The 19,744-nt window shown below is 54.9% G+C and overlaps 1 protein-coding gene across 1 annotated transcript; it reads left to right on the top strand.

Moving 5' to 3' along the window:
• Nucleotides 1–1,517: 1,517 nt before the first annotated feature.
• STK35 (serine/threonine kinase 35) lies at nt 1,518–19,153 on the top strand. The gene is made up of 4 exons (XM_056507822.1): nt 1,518–1,758; nt 2,292–2,984; nt 8,151–8,898; nt 15,027–19,153. The coding sequence occupies exons 1-3, from the start codon at nt 1,518–1,520 to the stop codon at nt 8,861–8,863; spliced, it is 1,647 nt and encodes a 548-aa protein (XP_056363797.1). The 3' UTR covers nt 8,864–8,898; nt 15,027–19,153.
• Nucleotides 19,154–19,744: the final 591 nt, after the last annotated feature.

Here is a 19,744-nt window from a genome sequence, read left to right as displayed (position 1 = left end):
GGATGGGGTAAATCGCCCCTGCAGCTGGTACAAGCTCTGCCAGCTACTGGGGCTGTCCCGAAGCAGAGGGACCGCGACCCAGAGCTGCCGGCGGGAGCTTCTCGAGGAAGGCAGTCGCTTCACTGTGGATCTTGGAGCTCGGTCATCTTAATCCACTAAGGGACAGGGCTTTATCAGAAACTCCCAAAACGTTTGCACTCCTGTCTGGCCTTGCCGGAGGCAGGAGAGGGAGGTGTTCAGACGCATTTTGTACGACACGAGGAGAAACGCCGAGTGGGCGATGCCCGGGGTTCTGCTCCAAACTGCCCGCGGGAGCTCCGATCGAGCGCACCCATAGCGGAGCGAACCTCCGCAAAGGGAGCATCAGAGTAGGGGACGGTCGGTGCTGCCCAGGCGGGAACACGGTGACCTCCCTGCGTGGGCAGGAGGCACAAGTGCCACTCGATAGCGGTACGAGAAGCGGCGCTCTCGTAAGGACGGCGAGTCACGCCGCTGCCACCGTCCCCGCCGCTCCAGGCTGCCGAGTGGCACCGGGGACGCAGGGCTGCGGCACGACCCCCGCAGCCTCCCCGGGAGGCGAAGTGGCTCCATTTAAAAACAAATTTAGGTCAAAACACTTGCAGGAATTGCAGCCGGCGCTGTGACACCGCGAGGCAGCCCCGCATTAGAGTCCCGGTGGCTCTGGGGATCGCCGTCCTTTCCCCGGGGGGACCAGCGTGACGCAGTCGGGAGCTGCTGGGGCTGCGTGATGGCAGCGGCACATGGCTCAGCAGTGGGGCAAGAAATCAGAAAATTTTGAGAGCTCCTCCTTGAACCGGCACTACAGACGCTGTCATTGACCAGCAGTGCCCGCTGACAACGGCACGGCGCGGGGGGCAGGAAAACGCGGGAGAGGCGGCTGGAAAAGTACATTTTGCGGGGTTGGATCGCCATTCCCTCCCCAAATCCACTGGGAGCGAGACGGCGGCGTGCAAAGCCCTGAGCCCGAGGGGCTGCCAGCCATCAGCAGCGCCAGGAACAGGATGAGACCCCGGGGAGCCCGGAGTGGACAGATACTCGTGACACCCACGGCCCAAGGGGTGAAATTTGGGAACGGTGCGTGGGACAGGGGCCTCTGTGGTCCACCCCACCTGCTCGCAGGAGAAATGCCACTAAATCAGCCCCGTGCGGAGCCAAGACTCAACCCCGCGGGGACACGGCCACCCGGGGGTACACACTGCAACCCTGCGGTCTGCCCCCGGCCCTCGCCGCCCCTCGGTGTCCCAGCGCAGGGTGATCGCCGCGTCCCGCTCTCGGTGACCAGTTCCCGTCCCACCACACGGACACCCGGTGGTACCGAGCCGCTCCACGCCACTCTGGGGTACCCCCAAAACCCTCGGTCCCGGCCCGCAGAGCAGCGGGATTCTCTCGGGATGTGCAGCCACTTTCCTAGCGAGCTTCCAGTTGGAAACTCCCCAGTGATCCCGGCAGTGGGGTCGAACCGTCAGGGTGAGCGCGGTGCGGGGAGGGGCCCCCGAATGCTGCCAGAGCTGCGCAACCGTGCCCCGGAAACCTTCCCGGTGCGGCTGCACAGCGCCGGTTCACCGGACATCCAGCACCGCGCGGCTACCGCTGGCGTAGCGGGTCCCAGGGATTTACCGGGTCCCGAGGATTTATTGGGCGCCGGGGCACCGCCCCCTCCCCGGGGAATCACCTCCCTGACGGCACCATCTCCCCGCCGGGTCATCACCTACAACGTGTGCACCGCCCCCCTCTCCGGTGCACCGTGTCCCGGAGCATCACTCCCGTGGCGGCATCACACACAGCCCTCCCCGGTGCACCGGACCCCTTGTACCGCACCGTTACTGCCGGTGCGCCGCTCCCCCGACCCACCCCGGGGCATCCCGCCCTCCCGGTGCACCGCCCGTGCCGGGGCGGTGGGAGGGGGCTGGCGGGGGCGGGTCACCCCCCTCCGTTACATAAGGGGTTACGTCAGGGCGCGCAGCCACGCTCTTATCCCGCCGCCGCCGCTCCCCCCACCCCGCCCATTCATATGCCGCCACAGCGCAGCGCCCGGCTTGGAGTCCCCGCCGCCGCTCCCCAGGTGAGCCCCGCGGGCCAGGCCCGAACCCGCACCGCCTCACCCGGGCCGCACCCGGAGGGAAGGGAGGAGGGGAGGGACAGGGAGGGGGGGGACCGACGGCGGACGCCGGGGCCCCCATGACCGGCCTGTTTACACCGGCGCGGCGCGTACCACCGTGGCGGGGGAGCGGGAGGGGCCTGCCGCCGCGCTGAGCCCCGGCCGCGCTGAGCCACGCTGGCGGCGCCGCGACACGGTTACCGCGCCCGGGGCGGGAAACCCGGACTTCCCTTTCCGAGTACGGGGCCGGTACCGGGGAGAGGCCGAGCCCCGTCACGGCGGCCACCGCCCCCCCCCAGCGCCGCGGTGGTTCGCCCCGCGCGGCCGCGATTGGTCGAGCGCTTAAAGGGGCCGGCAGCGCGCGCTTTTCCGCCCCGCGGCGCGGCGGCGGCATCGGCGCGTGCCCCCTCGCCCGCGCGGCGCTGCCCGGCACGCGGGGCGGGGGGGGCCATGGACGGCGGCCGCCGCGGGACACAAAGGACGGCACGGCGGCGGCGGGCGACGCGGCGCGGGGCCATGGCGGCGGCGGCGGTGGCTGGGCCGGGCATCGGCGGCGGCGGCGGCGGTGGCCCGCGGTACAGCCTGCTGGCCGAGATCGGCCGCGGCGCCTACGGCGTGGTATACGAGGCGGTGTCAGGCCGCAGCGGCGCCCGGCTGGCGGTGAAGCGGATCCGCTGCGACGCTCCCGAGAACGTGGAGCTGGCGCTGGCCGAATTCTGGGCCCTGACGAGCCTCAGGCGGCAGCACCCCAACGTGGTGCGGTTCGAGGAGTGCGTCCTGCAGCGGCACGGCCTGGGGCAGCGCATGAGCCACGGCAACAAGCGCAGCCAGCTCTACCTGCGCCTCGTCGAGACCTCCCTCAAAGGTACCGGCACCCCCGGGGCATCCCCGGCACGGCCCCAGCGCCTCCCGGGCACCTCCAGGGTCCCTGGCCCTGACACCCGTGTCACCCATCCCTGGCCCTGACACCTGGATCTGACACCTCCCTGCTGCCACGCCCAGATCCTCCTGCCCCACTGCCGGGTTACACCCCCAGAGCAGGTGACTGCTGGATGCCTGTGCGGGACATCCTGGTTTTGTCTCCTTCTCCATGGACGCGCTTCCACAATAACCGTACCTCAGGCACTGCTGCTGCCCTCACTGCCCCCCATCACCCTATTGCTCAAATCCCTCCTGGGCATTGCCTGCGCTTAAAAGCACCCAAAGCTCCTGCCGGCTCTCACAATGCCCTTCTTCCCACATTGCTTCACTGCTTTTTCATCGTAAAAATGGGCTCTCCCTGCTGTGCCCCTGAGCACCCATTAGCCCTACACTCTTGGGGTCCCCTCTGGGGTATCTGCTCTAGACTTGGTCCCATCACCCATCTCTGTCCTGTCCCTGCAGGGCTCCCCTATAGGGTTTCTTTGCTGCCACTCACCCTGAGGGATCCTCATTCTGGACCCAGTTACCCCATGCTGTGCCATCTCCTCCACTCTCCCTGTATGATGCTCCCAGGAAGCCATTCCCTAAACCCCACCCATGTCTTGCAGCTCTGCCAGTGGGGTCCCTCCATGCACCCTGCAGTCCCACCCCCGTCCTGAGGGGCCCTGTTGTCACCTCCAGGCTCACACCTAATCATTGGGGGTCATCCCTGTGTGTTGGACTCCTGGCCAGCACTGACTTGTCCTCCCTTACACCCCAAATCCTGAGGCTCCATCTACTACCCTGACCTGTGACACAGCCCACACACATCCCCTGGGGACCTTCACAGCCTGTGCCCCAGTCACACCAAGGGGACATCTGCCCAATGTACCGTCCCATCTCTGAGCACCCCAAGGCTGCAGCTCAAGATCTCACAGCTTTAGGACTGTCGCCATGTCCTGTTGCTGGCTCTGTGGGAACAGCCCTGGAAGCACTAATGCCTGTAGCCTGAGCTGATACCTCCATTTTCCCCTGAGGTCCCTCAGCAGCATCACAGGGCTGTCAGGGGTCACCTTCTCCTGTCACAGCTGGTAGTTGTGGTGATGGCATCTCCAAAATGCTCCCTCCCTTTGCTCCCTTGGCTGCTTGTCAGACCTAGCTTTGCCAATGTACTGTGAAGATGTGGAAAAATACTGGAGCCCTGTGCCCTCAATGCCCCTGTGCCCCCCAGCCTGCTATGAGCAGAGCCAGCTCACCCCAATCCTTCCTTCCCCACACTTGTGTGCAAGTATTCCTGTCAGTTCTTTGGGGTACTCAGTCTCCTGCAGCCCCCACACCCTGTGCCAGGCACAGAGTTCATGCAGAGCTCCTGAGAGCCATGCTCTGAGCAAACCTGTGGCTCTGACTGTCCCTGCCTTACCTGTCCCCTCTGTATCTCTGGTGGGTGGACATGTCCAGACCTGCCTGGCTCTCCCCATGCACCCCAGCTCCTGCTCTTCCTTCACACAGCCACCCAAGGGAGGCTCCCTGAGAAGGGCAGCGTCCAAATTCCTGTATAGCCAGAGCACACAGTGCCCTGGGAGAGGAGCCAGATCTTCCCTTTGGGTGTGTGTCCAGCTGTAGCAGGAATGATGAGGGGTCCTGCCCCCCTTCTGTCATTTTGCACGCCCTGAGGAGAGGTGGCTTGGCTTGGGGAGAACTCTTGGGTGGCTGGAGGTGCCCTCATCCAGGTGGGGAAGGGTGCCCCATTGCTAGGTGAGGGTTGAGCCTCCTGAATTCCCAGCAGTGGGCAGAGCTTTGCCTGCCCTGGTCCTCCTGCAGCCTCTCAGAGGGGAGCTGTGCATCCCCAGCCTGGACAGGAGTAGTTTGACTCCCAAAACCAAGCTGGAGCACATTCTCCTTTCATCTGCCTGGCTGCCCTCAGGGCTGTGCTGTGCCAAGCAACCTTTGCTTGCTGCCTTCCCAAACCTTGGGTCTGCTAGATGTGGATAAATATTTTCCAAACCAAAGCTGGAGCTGGATGAGCCCTGCAGGTCTCCTGCTCTCCCTCCCTGCTGGAGCAGAGCAGGGGCTGTGGAGCTGTGCTGCCATTCTGCCGTGCCATTCTGCACGACCGCAGCTGGGCTATTTACGGGCCAGCGCAGATGCTGTGCCAACGTGCCGGGGCTCAGGGCATGGCCAGGATTAATCTGAGACTTGCTGAATTGGGAGCACAACTGTCGGGATACCAGGCGGGCTTTGGTCTCAGCTACGGCGCAGAGCCTGAACCTTTATCATTTTAACGAGATGTGGAGTAATTAAATTTGAGGGTAGGGTGTGAAGAGGAAGGTGAAAGCTCGGCACTGAGCTGGAGGAGAGGCGTGTACCCGTGCAATGTGCTCACAGCCCTGACATGGGAGCACCTCCAGTGCTTGTGTGCATCCCATGCCCCTCTTGTTCCTAACTTAGAGTTGTCACCTATGTGTGTTGCCATCATTCCAACTGCCTGGAATTCTATGCTGCCAGCTCCCATCTCTCTGGTGCAGCCTCCTTGCTCAGAGGGAGTCAGAGGTTACATGTGATGGTGGGCACTGGGATGCTGTTTCTGCTCTCACTGGATTTTTATTTCCCCTGTGAAGCTGAGCAAATTAGCACGCTGCTAATGAGCATTGAGGATGGGGTGGGGGAGGTGTGTGTGTGTGTGTGCTGCTGGGAAAGATGGAGTGTGAGTGTGTGCCATCCTGTGTTTGGGCAGGGAGCACATGGGGATGCTGGCTTGGTGATAGAGAACAGGTCCAGCCTGTCATTGGCATCTCCTCAGCTCTTGACTGCTTGTCTTCAGTTTGCTAACATCTCATCTTTATGGAGTGTCTTGCCAGCTCTTTATGTTTAAAGCTGTTTGTTTTGAAGGCAGGAAGATGATTTAACAACTAAAACACTCGGATTATAGAAGGAAAATGAGGAAATATTACTTTTGGCTTAAGCATCTACTCGCAATGCTCCACCCAAAGTGAAGTGCCCGGTGCTCGCAGCTACTGGATTCCCATCATCTTTCCCGTGCTCCCTGAGGTTCAGGGGCCAAGTTTTAAATCAGAGCCTTCCTTATGCTAAAAACAAACCTTGGCTTGTCAGAGTTAACAGGTCCTGCTGCTGAACCAGTGTTTGAGCCACTTCCTGTGGCTCCAGCCAGCAGTTCTGTGTGGATGCTCCCACCTGGCTGTGTGTGAGGGATGTGCCATGCTCTCTGGCATGGTTTTGATTCCTGGCAGAGAAGAGACAGACACTCCTGCTCCCTGTGTTGGGGCTGTATGGCTGCAGAGGGAAGAAGGAAAGCCGAACCCTGTGTCCTGCTGTGATGTTCCTGGGGTTTAACAAATCAAAGTGGTGGTTGCTGTGTGAGCTGGGGCTGTCCTGGCTGTGCTGGGGTCTCTGCTCCCAGGATAAGCATCCTCTCCTTCAGTTCCCATGCTGTCATGCCAAAGGTGGCTTGCACCAGAGAAGATGCTTTTCCTGGTCAGCATTTTGGTCTCCAGAGCCAAGCTGTCTTGTGCTGCTCCCAGCTGGCCCTTGGGCTTTCATGGTGAGCCTCTTTCCAGCCAGATGAGGCACCCTGTACCCTATGGAGCTGCACCCTGTTCTTTCATCCCCCAGATCTAACCTTCAGACCTAATCTCAGCACAAGATTGCTGAAGATGGGGAGGTGCAGCCAAATCCTTCTGTTGTGCATATTTCCATTTCCATAGCAGTAGCCATGGATACAGACTGTTTGTGCAAATAACCAATATCCCCACCCACACCAACTGCTGACCAGTGCAGCCCAGGGCTGGGTGTCCCTGGTAGTCCTTGGCTTTACCTGATGCTGGAAGTTTTTTGCTTTCCCAGATGCTCTCTAGGGCTTTGCTCAAACAAAACCCGACTTTGTCAAATGGGTGGAGTTATTTAACTTTTCAAAAACACTTTAGTTTGGCTGTGGGACATTTTAACTGTGGCAGAGGTGAGTGGTATCCTCTAGCTTCTCTCTTATGGTGCTTAAAGATAAAAAAAAATAAATTTCTAGAGCAAAATGATGCTCTGGTGGTGTGTGCAGGCTCTGCCAATCACCTGGGTGCTGTCTGGAGGAGACTTGGGTCTGACCGTGGGGTTTGCAGTCCTGGCATCAGCTGAGAGGGATGGGTGTGTTGTCAGTGCTCCCTAGGGCATCCTGGCATCCCTGGGGAGCACCAGTGGCAGATCTGGCCCCATTAGCTGATATGATGCTGTTGTGTTCTTCACGAGTCTAACTGATGTGCAAGAGAGTGCATCCTTAGGCAGGAGTTTTACAGAGTAATGCCTGAGATGCTCTGGGCTTGAAGAGCTCAGTTTGATGTCTGGTGAAGGAAGAGGCTGTTCGGAGTGTAATACTGACTAGTAGGAGTACGTATAGTCACAAGCGTGACTGAGATTACACTTAGCAAACATTGTTTGCAGCTTGGACCTCCAGTTTCCTCTCATTAAAGGCTTGTTGGCACTTAATGAAAGCTGGATGGAGTGGCAGAGTTTCCCCAACACAAACGCAATCCTTACATGCAAAAATTTGATCTGGGAAGACCCAGTGGGCCATAGGGCTGAGACACTGGTGTGACCACTCTTGGCAAGACTGTGCTGGCACAGTGTTAAGGGCTGTGATTTACTCACTGTGTGCAGTTCCAGTAAGGTGTATGGAATAAGCCAGCCTTTGCCTCCTGCAGCAGAGCTCAGGTGGGAGAGGAGGCATTCACAGAAGTGTTGGGGTTTTTTTTTTTCCTGTAGACTCATTGCTAATTGTGCTTTTAGCCTCTGCTGTTTTGGCCATCAGAGCATGGGGAGAATGGCCTGATGGTAGGACTGAAGAAGATATGTTCTCTGCACTTTGCTGGGAGGAGGCTCCTGAGCTGGCTCCCAGCAGTGGGCTTGGATAAACATGGTGCTGGTGTGTTGTGTTCAACAGGATCCCAAAGCACTTGAAACCACAGCAGTGCCAGCATCTCTGCTGGTGCCCTGCAGTGCAGTAGGTCCCAGTCACATTCCCAAAATTTTTGCTCTCCATGTATACCAGACCTGTTCCTCAGCCATCCTAGATTAGTATGGACTTTGAAATGTCTGAAAATCGCACTCCTTTATCCCTTTTGGTCAGGTGAGAGGATCCTGGGCTATGCAGAGGAACCTTGCTACCTGTGGTTCGTCATGGAGTTCTGTGAAGGGGGAGACCTCAACCAGTACGTGCTGTCCCGGAGGCCCGACCCAGCCACCAACAAGAGCTTCATGCTGCAGCTGACCAGTGCCATTGCCTTCCTGCACAAGAACCACATTGTCCACCGGGATCTGAAACCAGACAACATCCTGATAACTGAGAAATCTGGCACCCCCGTGCTCAAGGTGGCTGATTTTGGTCTGAGCAAGGTCTGCGCTGGCCTGACTGCTCGGGGCAAGGAGGGGGGGCATGAGAACAAAAATGTGAATGTGAACAAGTACTGGCTGTCCTCGGCCTGTGGCTCTGATTTCTACATGGCACCCGAGGTGTGGGAGGGACACTACACTGCCAAGGCTGACATCTTTGCCCTGGGCATCATCATCTGGGCTATGATTGAGAGGATCACTTTCATTGATGCAGAGACCAAGAAGGAGCTGCTGGGCACTTACATCAAGCAGGGGACAGAGATTGTGCCTGTTGGGGAAGCGCTGCTAGAAAACCCAAAGATGGAGCTGCACATCCCTCAGAAACGCAGGACTTCCATGTCTGAGGGGATCAAGCAGCTCTTGAAAGACATGTTGGCTGCTAACCCGCAGGATCGACCTGATGCCTTTGAGCTTGAAACCAGAATGGACCAGGTTACATGTGCTGCTTAAATTCAGGGCAGGGCACTGCTGTGCTTTGCAGCTGGGTAAGTGATTCACACTTTTTGCCTTATTTCTGTTGGCTATGCTGGTCCAACAGTGCACTTTGTAGTGACACAAAGGAGTCTTTTATGTTGCTAGAGCTATTTCTATAGTGATTCATCAGAGCACTGCTTTCCGAGGTTGTTTTCACCTATTCTACTGCAAAAATAAAGTAGAGGTGAGAAATAGAATTAGCAGTTGCACATCCTGGGCCTAAGGGCCCAGTGGAGCTGGAAGGGCTGGGAAGGAGCCTTGTTCCTCAGAAGTCCTGGCCAGTGGCTGAGACAGACTGGGGCACAGCAGAGACACCTGCAAGCACTTGGTATGAGCTTTGGGGACATCTGTCTCTCTCAGGGTCAGGGAGGGATCTGCCAGTTCTGCCTCCTCTGCTGTGTGATGTAATTTCCAGTCTGTGCTGGAGCTGCCTGTCTAGCACCATCCCCCTCCCCGTGACACTTGCACAGGGCACCTCAGGGCCCAGCTGGCTCAGTGAGTAGGCACCAAGTGGCACATCTGTCTTGGCACAAAACTCCTTGCTTTCACCTACAAGGCACGTGGGTCCATCTTGTGGCTCTGTTTCATTTCCCTATTAAAGGCAGGACTTCCCTTTGGTGTGAACACCAGTGGCCCAAACCCGGGAGATACTTTGGTCTCCAGCATCTGTGTTTGTAGACCTGGGTCTACTCAGGAAGGAAGCCTAAAAACAGCTCTGCTCAGACTGAGCTCAGCTCTGTCCAGAGTCCCCTCCCTCCTCCCCCCGCTGCTAAACAGACTCAAGCTCAGAGGTCCTGGTTCTGAGGCCTGGGTGGTCACACACAGTCTGGAAGGACCTCCAGGGATGTGGTGTAGCTGGCAGTGTCACTTACCAGTGACACAGAAGGACTGGGAGGTGTTGCCTACATGGCAAAGCTGTCTGTAAACAGGAGCTGTTACTAGGGATTCTCCCAGCCAAACATTTCAATGAAACTGAAGAATTACAGATTACTGGGGTTAGGCTGACATCTTTCCAGCCCACATCCTTTCCCAGGCTCCTGCAGAGCTGCCTGCTCATTACTGTCCCTGGAGATCTTTCACAACCTGTCTGTGTCAGGTGCTGGCATCACAGCTTGAGCCCCAGCCCTCTCTTCACCCCAAAACCACACCCAGCCAGCTAGACTGGAGCTGACCATGGATGGAAGAGGGCAAAGAGAGAGGAAATTGTCCCTGGCCAGCACTCACCAGTCCTTAGCTGATGGGTGTGCTTGCCCAGCTCTGAGAACAATCCCCCAGCAGCAGGCACTGGGGAAGGTGGAGGTATTTTGGCAGGTTTGCTGAAACCCCTCATTGCTGCTGCCTGGATTCTTGAGCTTATGGAAAATGTGGTGCCTGACCCCCCCTCTCTCTGTGTACCCGAGTACTCTCTGTGCTGTCTGTAGAGAAATAGGGATGGAAATGAAAAGATCCATTGGGTGGCTCTTCTCTGTTGATTTGTTCAAACCGGTCCACATCCCCTCTGTACTCTTCCACGCACAAAATCACACCCATCTCAAGTGATCCAAGCACTGCTGCTTAGGGCTGCATACTGGTCCCAGTGCAAGTGTGGGCTGGGGATTAGGGTGGGGGAGTGAATCTGTGGAAATGTGAGCCCTTGAGATGGGTGTGCTGCAGCCCTGGGGCAGGAGCAGACACCCTGCCTTGTGCCCCGGGGCGAGGCGTGGGGCTGTGGGAGCAGCTCTGCCGCACGTGGAGGGTCAGGCCGGGCTCTGCCATCTGCGCTGGCTCTGTGCTGACACGATGCTGCCGCGTTATGCAACCAGCCCCTGCCCTCGGGGGAAAATTCATCCTGCGCAGATCTGCGGAATAGTACATGAAGGGATAACAAACACCGAGGGGACAGTCCTACCCCGCGGCTGTTTGCTCAAACCCATCTGCCTTCTGCAGCCTTCCCCCCACCCCACTCCATCCCTGAGTCTGCACCGATCTCTCTCGGTTGTGACACAGCTGCAGCAGTGAGGGATGCTCTTACATAACCCAACCTGGCACATGCAGCAGGGGTCGCTTGGCCCAGATAGAGCCCAGCACTGGCCATATGTTCCCTGCAAACCCAGAGTATTCCTCTGCCTCACTCGTGGGGCAGCCAGAATATTTGCTGTGCTTTGCTCTATGGTTTTCCTGGTGTAGTTGTGCATTCAAATCAGCCATCTTCTGGCAGCTATTAAATGCAAATCTTAAATTGGAAACCTGCTTGAGAAGCTTAAAATGGGATTTAGAGCAGAGCCTGAAGTCTGTTCTCAGGTAATTTTAGTTGACCGAGAAACTCACATAACCTCTGCCAACTTACTTGTGGCACTGGCATATAGCTTTGCTGTGCTGGGTCATGCAGCAGGTTCTTCCCCAGGACAGTTCAGACCTGCTCAGCCTTGCTTCATGTCCTTCATAACCTGGAAAACTGCAACCCTGCCTGACCCACGGAACTGGATTTTTGCTTATTCTTTGCTGTGCCACTGACCTCTTCAGATTTTGCTTCGTGTCTCAGCAGCTTTGCCTTTAGTTCTGCCACAGCTGCAGCACACACCTGAGAGCTTAATCCTCTGTTGCCCTTCCAAAATGGGCAAATTAGGAAATGTCAGTTCTCAAACAAGAAAGTGTTTTTGGCTTGGTTTATGCTAAACACTGGGCTGCCTGAGGTGGAGATGACTCCTTATCTCCTTGATTTTTCCACTGCTGGTGGCCCCAGGCAGTAGTTCAGCAGAGGCGGGCAGCATTTCCAAAGAAATTGTGTTCTCTTTTTAGTTTGAACGTTGAATTTTTCCCTGCCTTCTGCAATTGTTTAGATATCACCAAGTTTATCTACTGCTCTCTAGAGTTGTTGGGAAAAGCTGCCTTTTGGGCCAAGAGGACAAGAGCCTTGCTAGCACAATTAGGGCTGTGCTGGATATCTGCTGACTGTGATATCCCAGCATTCTGACTGCACTGCCCACTGCGGAGTATTTCACCCTTCCTTGGAAGTATTAGAAAGCTGGAATGACTCTCCTTTCCTGCAGCTTGAACATCTCTGTTTCTGTGTCACCTTTGTAGTTGCCCTGCAGAGTCCCTGGGGATGGTAAGGGTCTCCTGGAGATGCTGCTCCAGTGGAATTCTCTAATGGGGTGGGTTTGCAATTCTTAGATGGGTTGCAGAGGAGCAAGGTAGAGTGGCAGTGTGGCCATTAACAGCTCACTGCAGTGACGCAGGGGCCTTGGCCACAGAAGCACAAAGGGTGAGTACAGCATTGCCCACTGCTGTAAATACCCAGTTACGTGTTTAAGAAACTTTGCAGTTTTGATTTACACAGAACATCAAATTATAATGGCTGTGATCAGTGTAGAGGCAGCTTGTTTTGGTAAATTGTATTCCATGATATTTTCACTTTGGGTAAAACAGTTGGTGTGATTTTGGGTGGATGCTCAAGATGAATGGAAAGAATCTGTGCAGGCTGCATCATCTCAGGGGTTGTCATGAGCAGGAAGGTGTTCAATAGCTGTAGCCAGTCTGGTTCTCTCCAGCACTCCTCTGTCACTGGGTTTGATTATTCCAGTTTCAGCTGAAAGTGGCTGTTTGTATTTGCATTGTTCTGCTCTTTGCATTTTCAACGTGCACTAGGAGCTGATGCTGAACAAGCTCATCTGCTCATCCTGCATGATGGTGTCTACCCTGGCCAGAGCTCTCTGGTGCTGTGCCCAACCACTCCCAGCACTGCTGATAAACTGCTGTCTTGTGGAATTTCAGAGTTGGAAGATTGTCAGGGATCAGGGACACAGCAGCAGCTCTGAGAGCTGTCAGTGAGCAAGTTAGATCTTGTCTGTTAGTAACACTCAGCTCAAGTTTTACTCACTGGCCAGCTAAAGGACAACAGTTTAATTCCTAAAACAATGTTGGTTTTGGCTTTGGACTGTTTTCAGTGTGGTTTGTGGATCTTGGCATGGACAAAAGCCACAGAACAGTAAAAGCAAGGTCAGTTCCTCTTCTCAGCTATAACAGTGAATGCAGCATCACAGGGGCTACCCCACAGAGTGGTGACTCCGTTCTGATCAGTGTTGATTTTACCTGAATGAAGGGTGAAATGAAGACCTGGACCATGTCACCTCTGGCCACTTGTATTAGTGTTTGTGTTTGCTCGCTGTCACCCCTACTTTGCCTTCTGGGGGAAGTCACTGCAGTTGGATTTAAGGATGCACCCAAGGAATGCATCACAAGTACAGGTACAGAGCATGAGGGAAGGCTCAGGAGATAAATCAGTTACTCAGCCCCCTTCCCTTGCACTCTGTGTTCCCACACAGGGGCAGATGACATGGTTAACAGGAAGAGGTGATGGGTTATCTAACCCTCCTCTGCACTGAGTCCTCTCTGCCATGCAGACCCCACTGCCACCACCCCTCTGTGTGACCCACGCATTGGTGTCATCTTGTGTGCTGGGTGGGGGCTCCAAGGGCTGCTGGTTCACATCCTGCTGATGCCGAATGAACATTCGAGCTGATTAAAACTATAAGTGGCATCAGTGGAGGATTAAAAGCTCTTGAACAAGCCCCTGCAAAAACGTGCGTCAGTGGGGTGAGCTCTCCTGTCTCAGAGCAGTGAGCTCAGGGCTGCTCAAGCGAGAGCCTTCCCTGAAAATGTTCCTACTCCAGGGAAGCACAAACAGAAACCCTGCCCTACTTGCTAACGAAGCTGCATAATAGGAGGAACCTTCCAGAAGAATCCTTGTGTGTTTGCCCTGACCTGATGTCTGTGTGCCTCTCGCCTCTTCAAACAGAAAGGCTTTATTCTGGTGGCAGCCTGCAAAAGTGGCATCCCTTGGTTAACCTCTCCTGGAAAGGAGTGTGCCCACGACCCTGCCTTCTGCTCTGAGCAGCCTTGTCCTTTAGAAATGTGTTCCTCAGGCAAGGATTTCTTTAATGAGATTTCCTAGGGCTAAGGAATTGAAATTTGCTGGGCAGTGGCATTTTTTCTGCAGCGGGTCTTTCCCACTGCTCACTTGGTGTCTCTGCAGAGCCCCTCACCCATCCCTGGTGGAGTGGGACCTGCCCCTGCTGAATGGGGTAGCTAAATCTACCCCCCACATTTTTTCCCATGTAACTGTCTGAGTTTAGAGCTCACAGACTACCCCCACTGCTTCCCAGCACAACCACTGCCCTGGGCTCTGCTGGTGCCTCCTTGAGTTTGGGATATCCTAAAGGATGTATTTTTAGTACAGAAGTGACATCATGTATATGTGTGTTGTTCTTCTGCTGTCCACAGGGATTTTTCTGGGTCACAGACAAATTGCGTGGAAAACGCTGGTGGCTTATGTGCAGAGCTGAGCATTCCCTTGTCCCTGAGCTCAGAGGACACGAGAGTGCCAGGGCTGTGGATGAATGGGTGCAGCACCTCTGCTGCTACAAGGACTGTGGGGGTTGTTGTGTGTTGAGGTTTTGGCCAAAGCAGGGATTGGTGCAGCAAATACTCTAAAATCCCTGGCACTTAGCATCCTTGTGGGCTGAGCTGCAAACCTCTCCTGCTCTGCTTCCAGTTGCACCAGCCTAGATTTTACTCTCCTTTTGCAGAACCACTTGTGATGCCTGAGCCGCCGCTGACGCAGCGGACGAGTGGTGCAGGGCATCTCTGGGGTTGCAGCTTGTTCCACCTTTCCTGGTGGAGTACAGGGAGCCAGCACTCACAGACACATCACATGGGCTCTCAAGGCCAGGCTCTGCTGTGGGAACACTTGTCCTTGTTCCAGCAGGGCCGTCACTGCAGGGAGCTGTGTGGGATGGGGCTGTGTTGTGGGAAGATGCTCAGCCCCAGCCAGTCCTTTCCAGGTCAGCCCCAGCCCTGGGGCAGCTGGATGTGCTGTCCTTGGCAATGTGCTCCATGCACTGCTGTCCGAGGCCCTCTGGGAAAAAAATGACTGTAAACTGAGCCCAATTCTTATCTGGATTGATAGCAAAAGCAGTGGACAGTAGAGAGATGTGACAGCACCCATTTTGGACTAACTGGGATAAGTGGGCAGGTGGCAGGAGTGGTGTCCTACACCCCTTCCATCCAGCAGCCAATGCCTGGAGTCACAATGTAGTAACTGAGACAAGTCACTGACAAACCTGACCTCTCTTTCTCCTCTCTGTTTTTTTTCTTGCAGATTTATTTACCAAGGACCCATAATCTCCATTATTTACGTGCAACAAGGAAGTCAAAGATAAGGGAAGCTGATGATGCAGAAGATCCCTGGTCTACAGGATCTCTGGCAATGTGAAATATTTGGGTGTTACTTTTTTTGCATTGGGAAGGGGTGTTGTGAGGGTGTGGGAGGGGGCTGCAGGGGCCTGTGGAAGATCTCAAGCTGGCAGCTATCACACTCACAAGACTTTGAAACAAGATCCAGAGAGCAAAGCTGCCCTTGCCCAGCCCTCCCCATGTCTCCAGAGCTGCTGTTTGACTCAGTAGATGTTTCTAGGGATGTGGTTTCATGAGGAAGTGGGAATCAGCAGCCTGATGGTGAGGTGTGCTGCCAGGCACCAGCTCCGAGCCCAGCTGGGCACAGTTTTGGGTTCAAAGCTATTGATTTTGCATAGGGAAAATGGGAGCAAAGTGGTGGCTAGGTTTGCATTGGGAGCACAGTGCTTTAGGAAAAACGAGTCTCTTGGACCACACGTTGCAAGCAGCTAAATAACTTCATAGCCAGGCAGCTCCTGCATAGGTGGTGCTGCCCAGGCTTGTGAGCAGCTGACATTAGGATAGAGTAAGATAAATAAGCTGGAAAGCCATTTGGCAAAGCAGGTCTTCCCAAGCTGGATTTCATGATGATCTTTGTTACTGTCTTTCTGTTCAGAGGCAACTGGGGAGCTGCTGAGTTCATTTTCAGGTTGTCATTATCTGAGTACAGGAGAAACAGAAAGCAGTCTACTGCTCTGATCCATTTAATGCCGAACTTCAGTCGATAGGAACAATGCTGTGGACAGAAGAAGGGTTTGGCCTTAATGAGTCATGGGCTGGGTTCTAGCCTCCCAGTGGACACTTTTCCCTGCTAGCTAATGATCTCCAGGAAGCAAAAGGCAATGCTGCTATTCAGGATGGGTTACAGTACAGTACAGCTCAGGTCAGGAGATTGGAACCTCAGGTTGAGCAGTTAATACTCAATTTTCTTGCCTATATTTAAAGCAAAACTCCTATTCTGGGGCTGCCCTGTATTGATGGTCTTTAGACTTTGCTCACTGTAAATGCAATGTGAAGCACCACCTCTTCTCTACCCTGCAGCTTCTGAACCACCTAAAATGTTTCTCAGCAGGTGAAATCACCCAGCAGTGGTTTGGGAAGTGGGCTGGTCTGACCCAGCATCACTCCTGAGCTGCCAGGGTGCTGTCTGGAGTTGGCCATGGCCACAGGCAGGAGAGGGTCCCCTGGCCCACTCATCCCTGGCTGTGGGAACTGCTCCTTGCCTGCAGCTTTCCTCTGTCATCACTGGAAGGTTCCTAACTGGCAGCACCTCCATGTATCTCCTCAGTGTACTATGTTGACCTCACAGGAATGAGTGGAAATGGAGGGAATTCAGGTGGGCTCAGGCAGAGCAGGGAAAAAATGGAGAGACTTTTTTCTTCTCTTCCATCTTTTGCAGGACAAAGCAAAAGATGTGGCTGCAGGAAGGCCTGGTCCTTCTTAGGAGGGCCAGGAGGCTCCAGACTGGCTGTCACTGACTTGTGAAATTTTGGACATCACAAATGCACTGCCAAGCCCTTCTTCTCACACTGTGCTTGCATTTGTCCCTAGGGATGCTTCTATGGGCTGCAGTTGGGTGGGATTCCTGCAGCTTCCTGTGCTGCATCCCACAGGAAGGGGAGAGTGAACCATTTAGCTCACAAGTGCAGTGTTAGTGCCCTGATTGCTGGACCATCCTTCTTCCACCTGGCAGAGCCTTTACTCCTTAAGCTGTTCCAACTGAACCCTGGCCTGAATGGATGCAGGAAGAGGGCAGGGGGTGAAGCTGGAAGGCAGTGAGTGGATTGCCCTGTTCTTAGGACAGGACTGAGTCCAGCAGGCCCTAGGAGGGTCAGCCCCCTTGGTCCACTGCTGTTTCAGGCCATCTTCAAACCACACGATTCCACCTCAGCTCTTGCATTGCAAATGTGTTTTTCAAGCAGCTTGATGTTAGTGAGCTAGACCGTAGTGCCTTACTTAGGATTTAGCAAACACTTCCAAGGAGGAGTCCTAGGGCTGCTAGCCTTTGGCCAATGTGGATGTTTCCCTGATTAGTTTGTCCTTTTAAGAGCATTTCTCTCTGATTTTGCTGCTGTTTGTGCTCAGCTCCCCAGACTATACAGGAACCTGCCTTGTGTTTACAGCTCCCCACATCTCTCCTTCAGTTACTTTGGCTGAGACCAGCACTCCTTCTAGAACAAGGTGGGAACAGGGAACAGCTCAAACCTGCATATGCTGTGGGATGGAGAATGTTTAGGCTTCTCTTCCCAGGTGGGTCTGTTGGGCCTCACCTGCCCAGCTCCTGCAGGCCAAACTTCTTCCTCTGCTGTAGATGTTTGGCACTAGGATGCAGTGCTGGGAAAATGCAAGTTTAAGAAAGCAGCACCAAGCCTGTGGCCCATTTCCCAGCCCAGGGCCATGCTGTTTGTCTCCTCCTGGCTGCAGTGAAGCTGAGCACCCAGGTGCTGGGGGTAGCTGGTTAATGTGGGGGGAGCCAAGCCACCCTTGCAGAACTCTCTGGGCTCGTGCTGCCCCAGATGGTGCCAGGGGAGTGATTGTATGAAACTGTTTACTTCTGATTTTGCTGTTTACAAGAGGGATGTTGGGTGGGTGGGGGGAACTAGCCAAGCCTCAGGAGGATTGGGAAACGTGTTATCTGCACCAGCCTGCAGCAAGGCCAACACCACCGGCATCATGCAGGTGTCACGGGGATCTCCCAGCCAGCTTTGGTCCATGGGGAGGAAAGCAGAGGTGGCTCTAGCTTAGAGGGGTTAGATTAGCTCCCCTATATCCCCTTGCTGCTGTGTTTGAGGTTCAGCAGTGCTAGTGACAGATAAGAGTTACCCCTGTGGTCTTCCTTTACTCCTCAGGACCCAGCTCCTTCACATATCACAGGCTCCCAGAGCCTTTCTGGAGCAATAAGATGTAAAACAAGCATTACCATCGTTGTGGAAATCCTCTGTTGTGTGCAGTGTCTCTCCTCCGTATGCAGTACGAGTCTGGGTTTAAGCCTGCCGAGCATCACAGGGCAGCTGCTGCAAGGCACAAACTGGGATTTGTTTCCTTGGGCTTTCTGCAGGTCAGGAGAACAGGGAAACAAAACACACTGCTGCTTTCCTTCCTTACCCCAGGCCTGTGCTGCCCAAAGCCTCACACTACAGCTGCCTGGGGCAAGGGTGCTCCTGGTCCTCTTTTTAGCAATGCCGTCATGGGATGGTGAGAGGAGCTCAGTGCTGTGCTCTGCTCCTCACAGCCCCCATCCCATCAGCATTGGGAAAGCAGAGCCCCCATTTCCCTTGCACCAGGATGCAGGCAATGTTTGTGCCACTGGGAAGAGTTGTGCCAGTGGCTCCTGTGCTCCTCAGCTGGTTACAGGCACATCCAGCGTGTGGGCCCTTCAAGTCCAGAAGCGTTTCACACTTCAGAATGTCTGGGGTGGTGGGTGTTGCTGGAAGGGAAGTGCAGGGAGCTGCTCTCTTCCAGCTGTGATCTGCCAGATCATTTCTCTGCAGCCTGCCCAAATGCTTTTAGCCCTGAGGGTGTGTCTAGGCTGCTGGAAGAGCTCACAGGGGCCACACAGGAGTGCCTGGCGTCCCCAGCCTGGTGCTTGTTCCCTCCACAGCAGCTGCCCAGGCCAGCATGGGCCTTCAGCTCACTCACCCAGCAGAAAACAGCAGCTTTGCAGGGTGAGCTTCTTCACTACCACACCAGTGGAGTTCTGGGACACCCTGCCCCAGCCCTGCTGAGGGCTCTCCCCATTCCCCACAACTCCTGTGCTGCGCTAGTAAGAGCAGAAGGTTTAAACCCAGACTCCAAACTAAAGATAATATTAGTAAAGGAATCTGTATTTTTTTTTTTTTTTTTTTTTTTTTGCACAGAAGCTGGTAATCTAGGACCTATGTGTGAACAACTTTATATAAATATTTTTTGTACTTGATTTACTTGGATTGGTATGAAATGTTCTATTTAAGTTCTTTGAACACTGTGGATCCCCTGATGTGTATGAATGGCAGAGGCTTTGTAAATTAAGGGACGTTTGTGTGAATAAAGGTATTTGATGGGGTTGAAAAACCACACACAACTTGAAACGTGAACTCTGTGTATTTGTCCTTTACTCTGCTGGCAGCAGTGGGCAGACCAAGGCCCTAAGCAGCTCTGGCTCTATCCTGGAGGACAGGTCCAGCTAAGCCCCAGCTGGAACTGGGCTAGCTGGCCTGACCTCAGGGCTTAGGTCACTAAACCAAGGCACCTCAGCCAGTGCCAACCAGAATGTGGCTCCCTGGCATGTGGCACTTGTGGCCCTTTATCCTTGCCCTGGATTAGGATTAACCCCGTTCTTGATGCAGGCACCAAGTAGGACATTGTGATTAGTGGGACAGGTAAGCTTGGCCTCTGCCTGCACAGACACCTCCCTATCCTGCCCCTTCCTCCCTGGTTCAGGAACCAGAAAGGATGAGCAGCCCCTCACCCAGCTGGCTGCCCATTCTGGAGGTGCCTGCAACACCCAGAAGGAAAATGCTCAGCAGAACTGCCACTTGAGTAGCCACAATCACTTTTTCCCTTTGCCCCAAATCCCAGATGAACAAACTGGGAGCCTCCAGTGCCATAACTGCCATCCACGATACAAAAAGCATCACGAGGCTGAGCTGCATCTTGCAGCCGCGA

This window comes from Oenanthe melanoleuca, chromosome 20 (genome assembly GCF_029582105.1).
Source record: "Oenanthe melanoleuca isolate GR-GAL-2019-014 chromosome 20, OMel1.0, whole genome shotgun sequence".
NCBI classification, from domain to species: domain Eukaryota; kingdom Metazoa; phylum Chordata; class Aves; order Passeriformes; family Muscicapidae; genus Oenanthe; species Oenanthe melanoleuca.
Note: the sequence above shows the minus strand (reverse complement) of the source record. Positions and strands in the feature narration are given on the sequence as shown.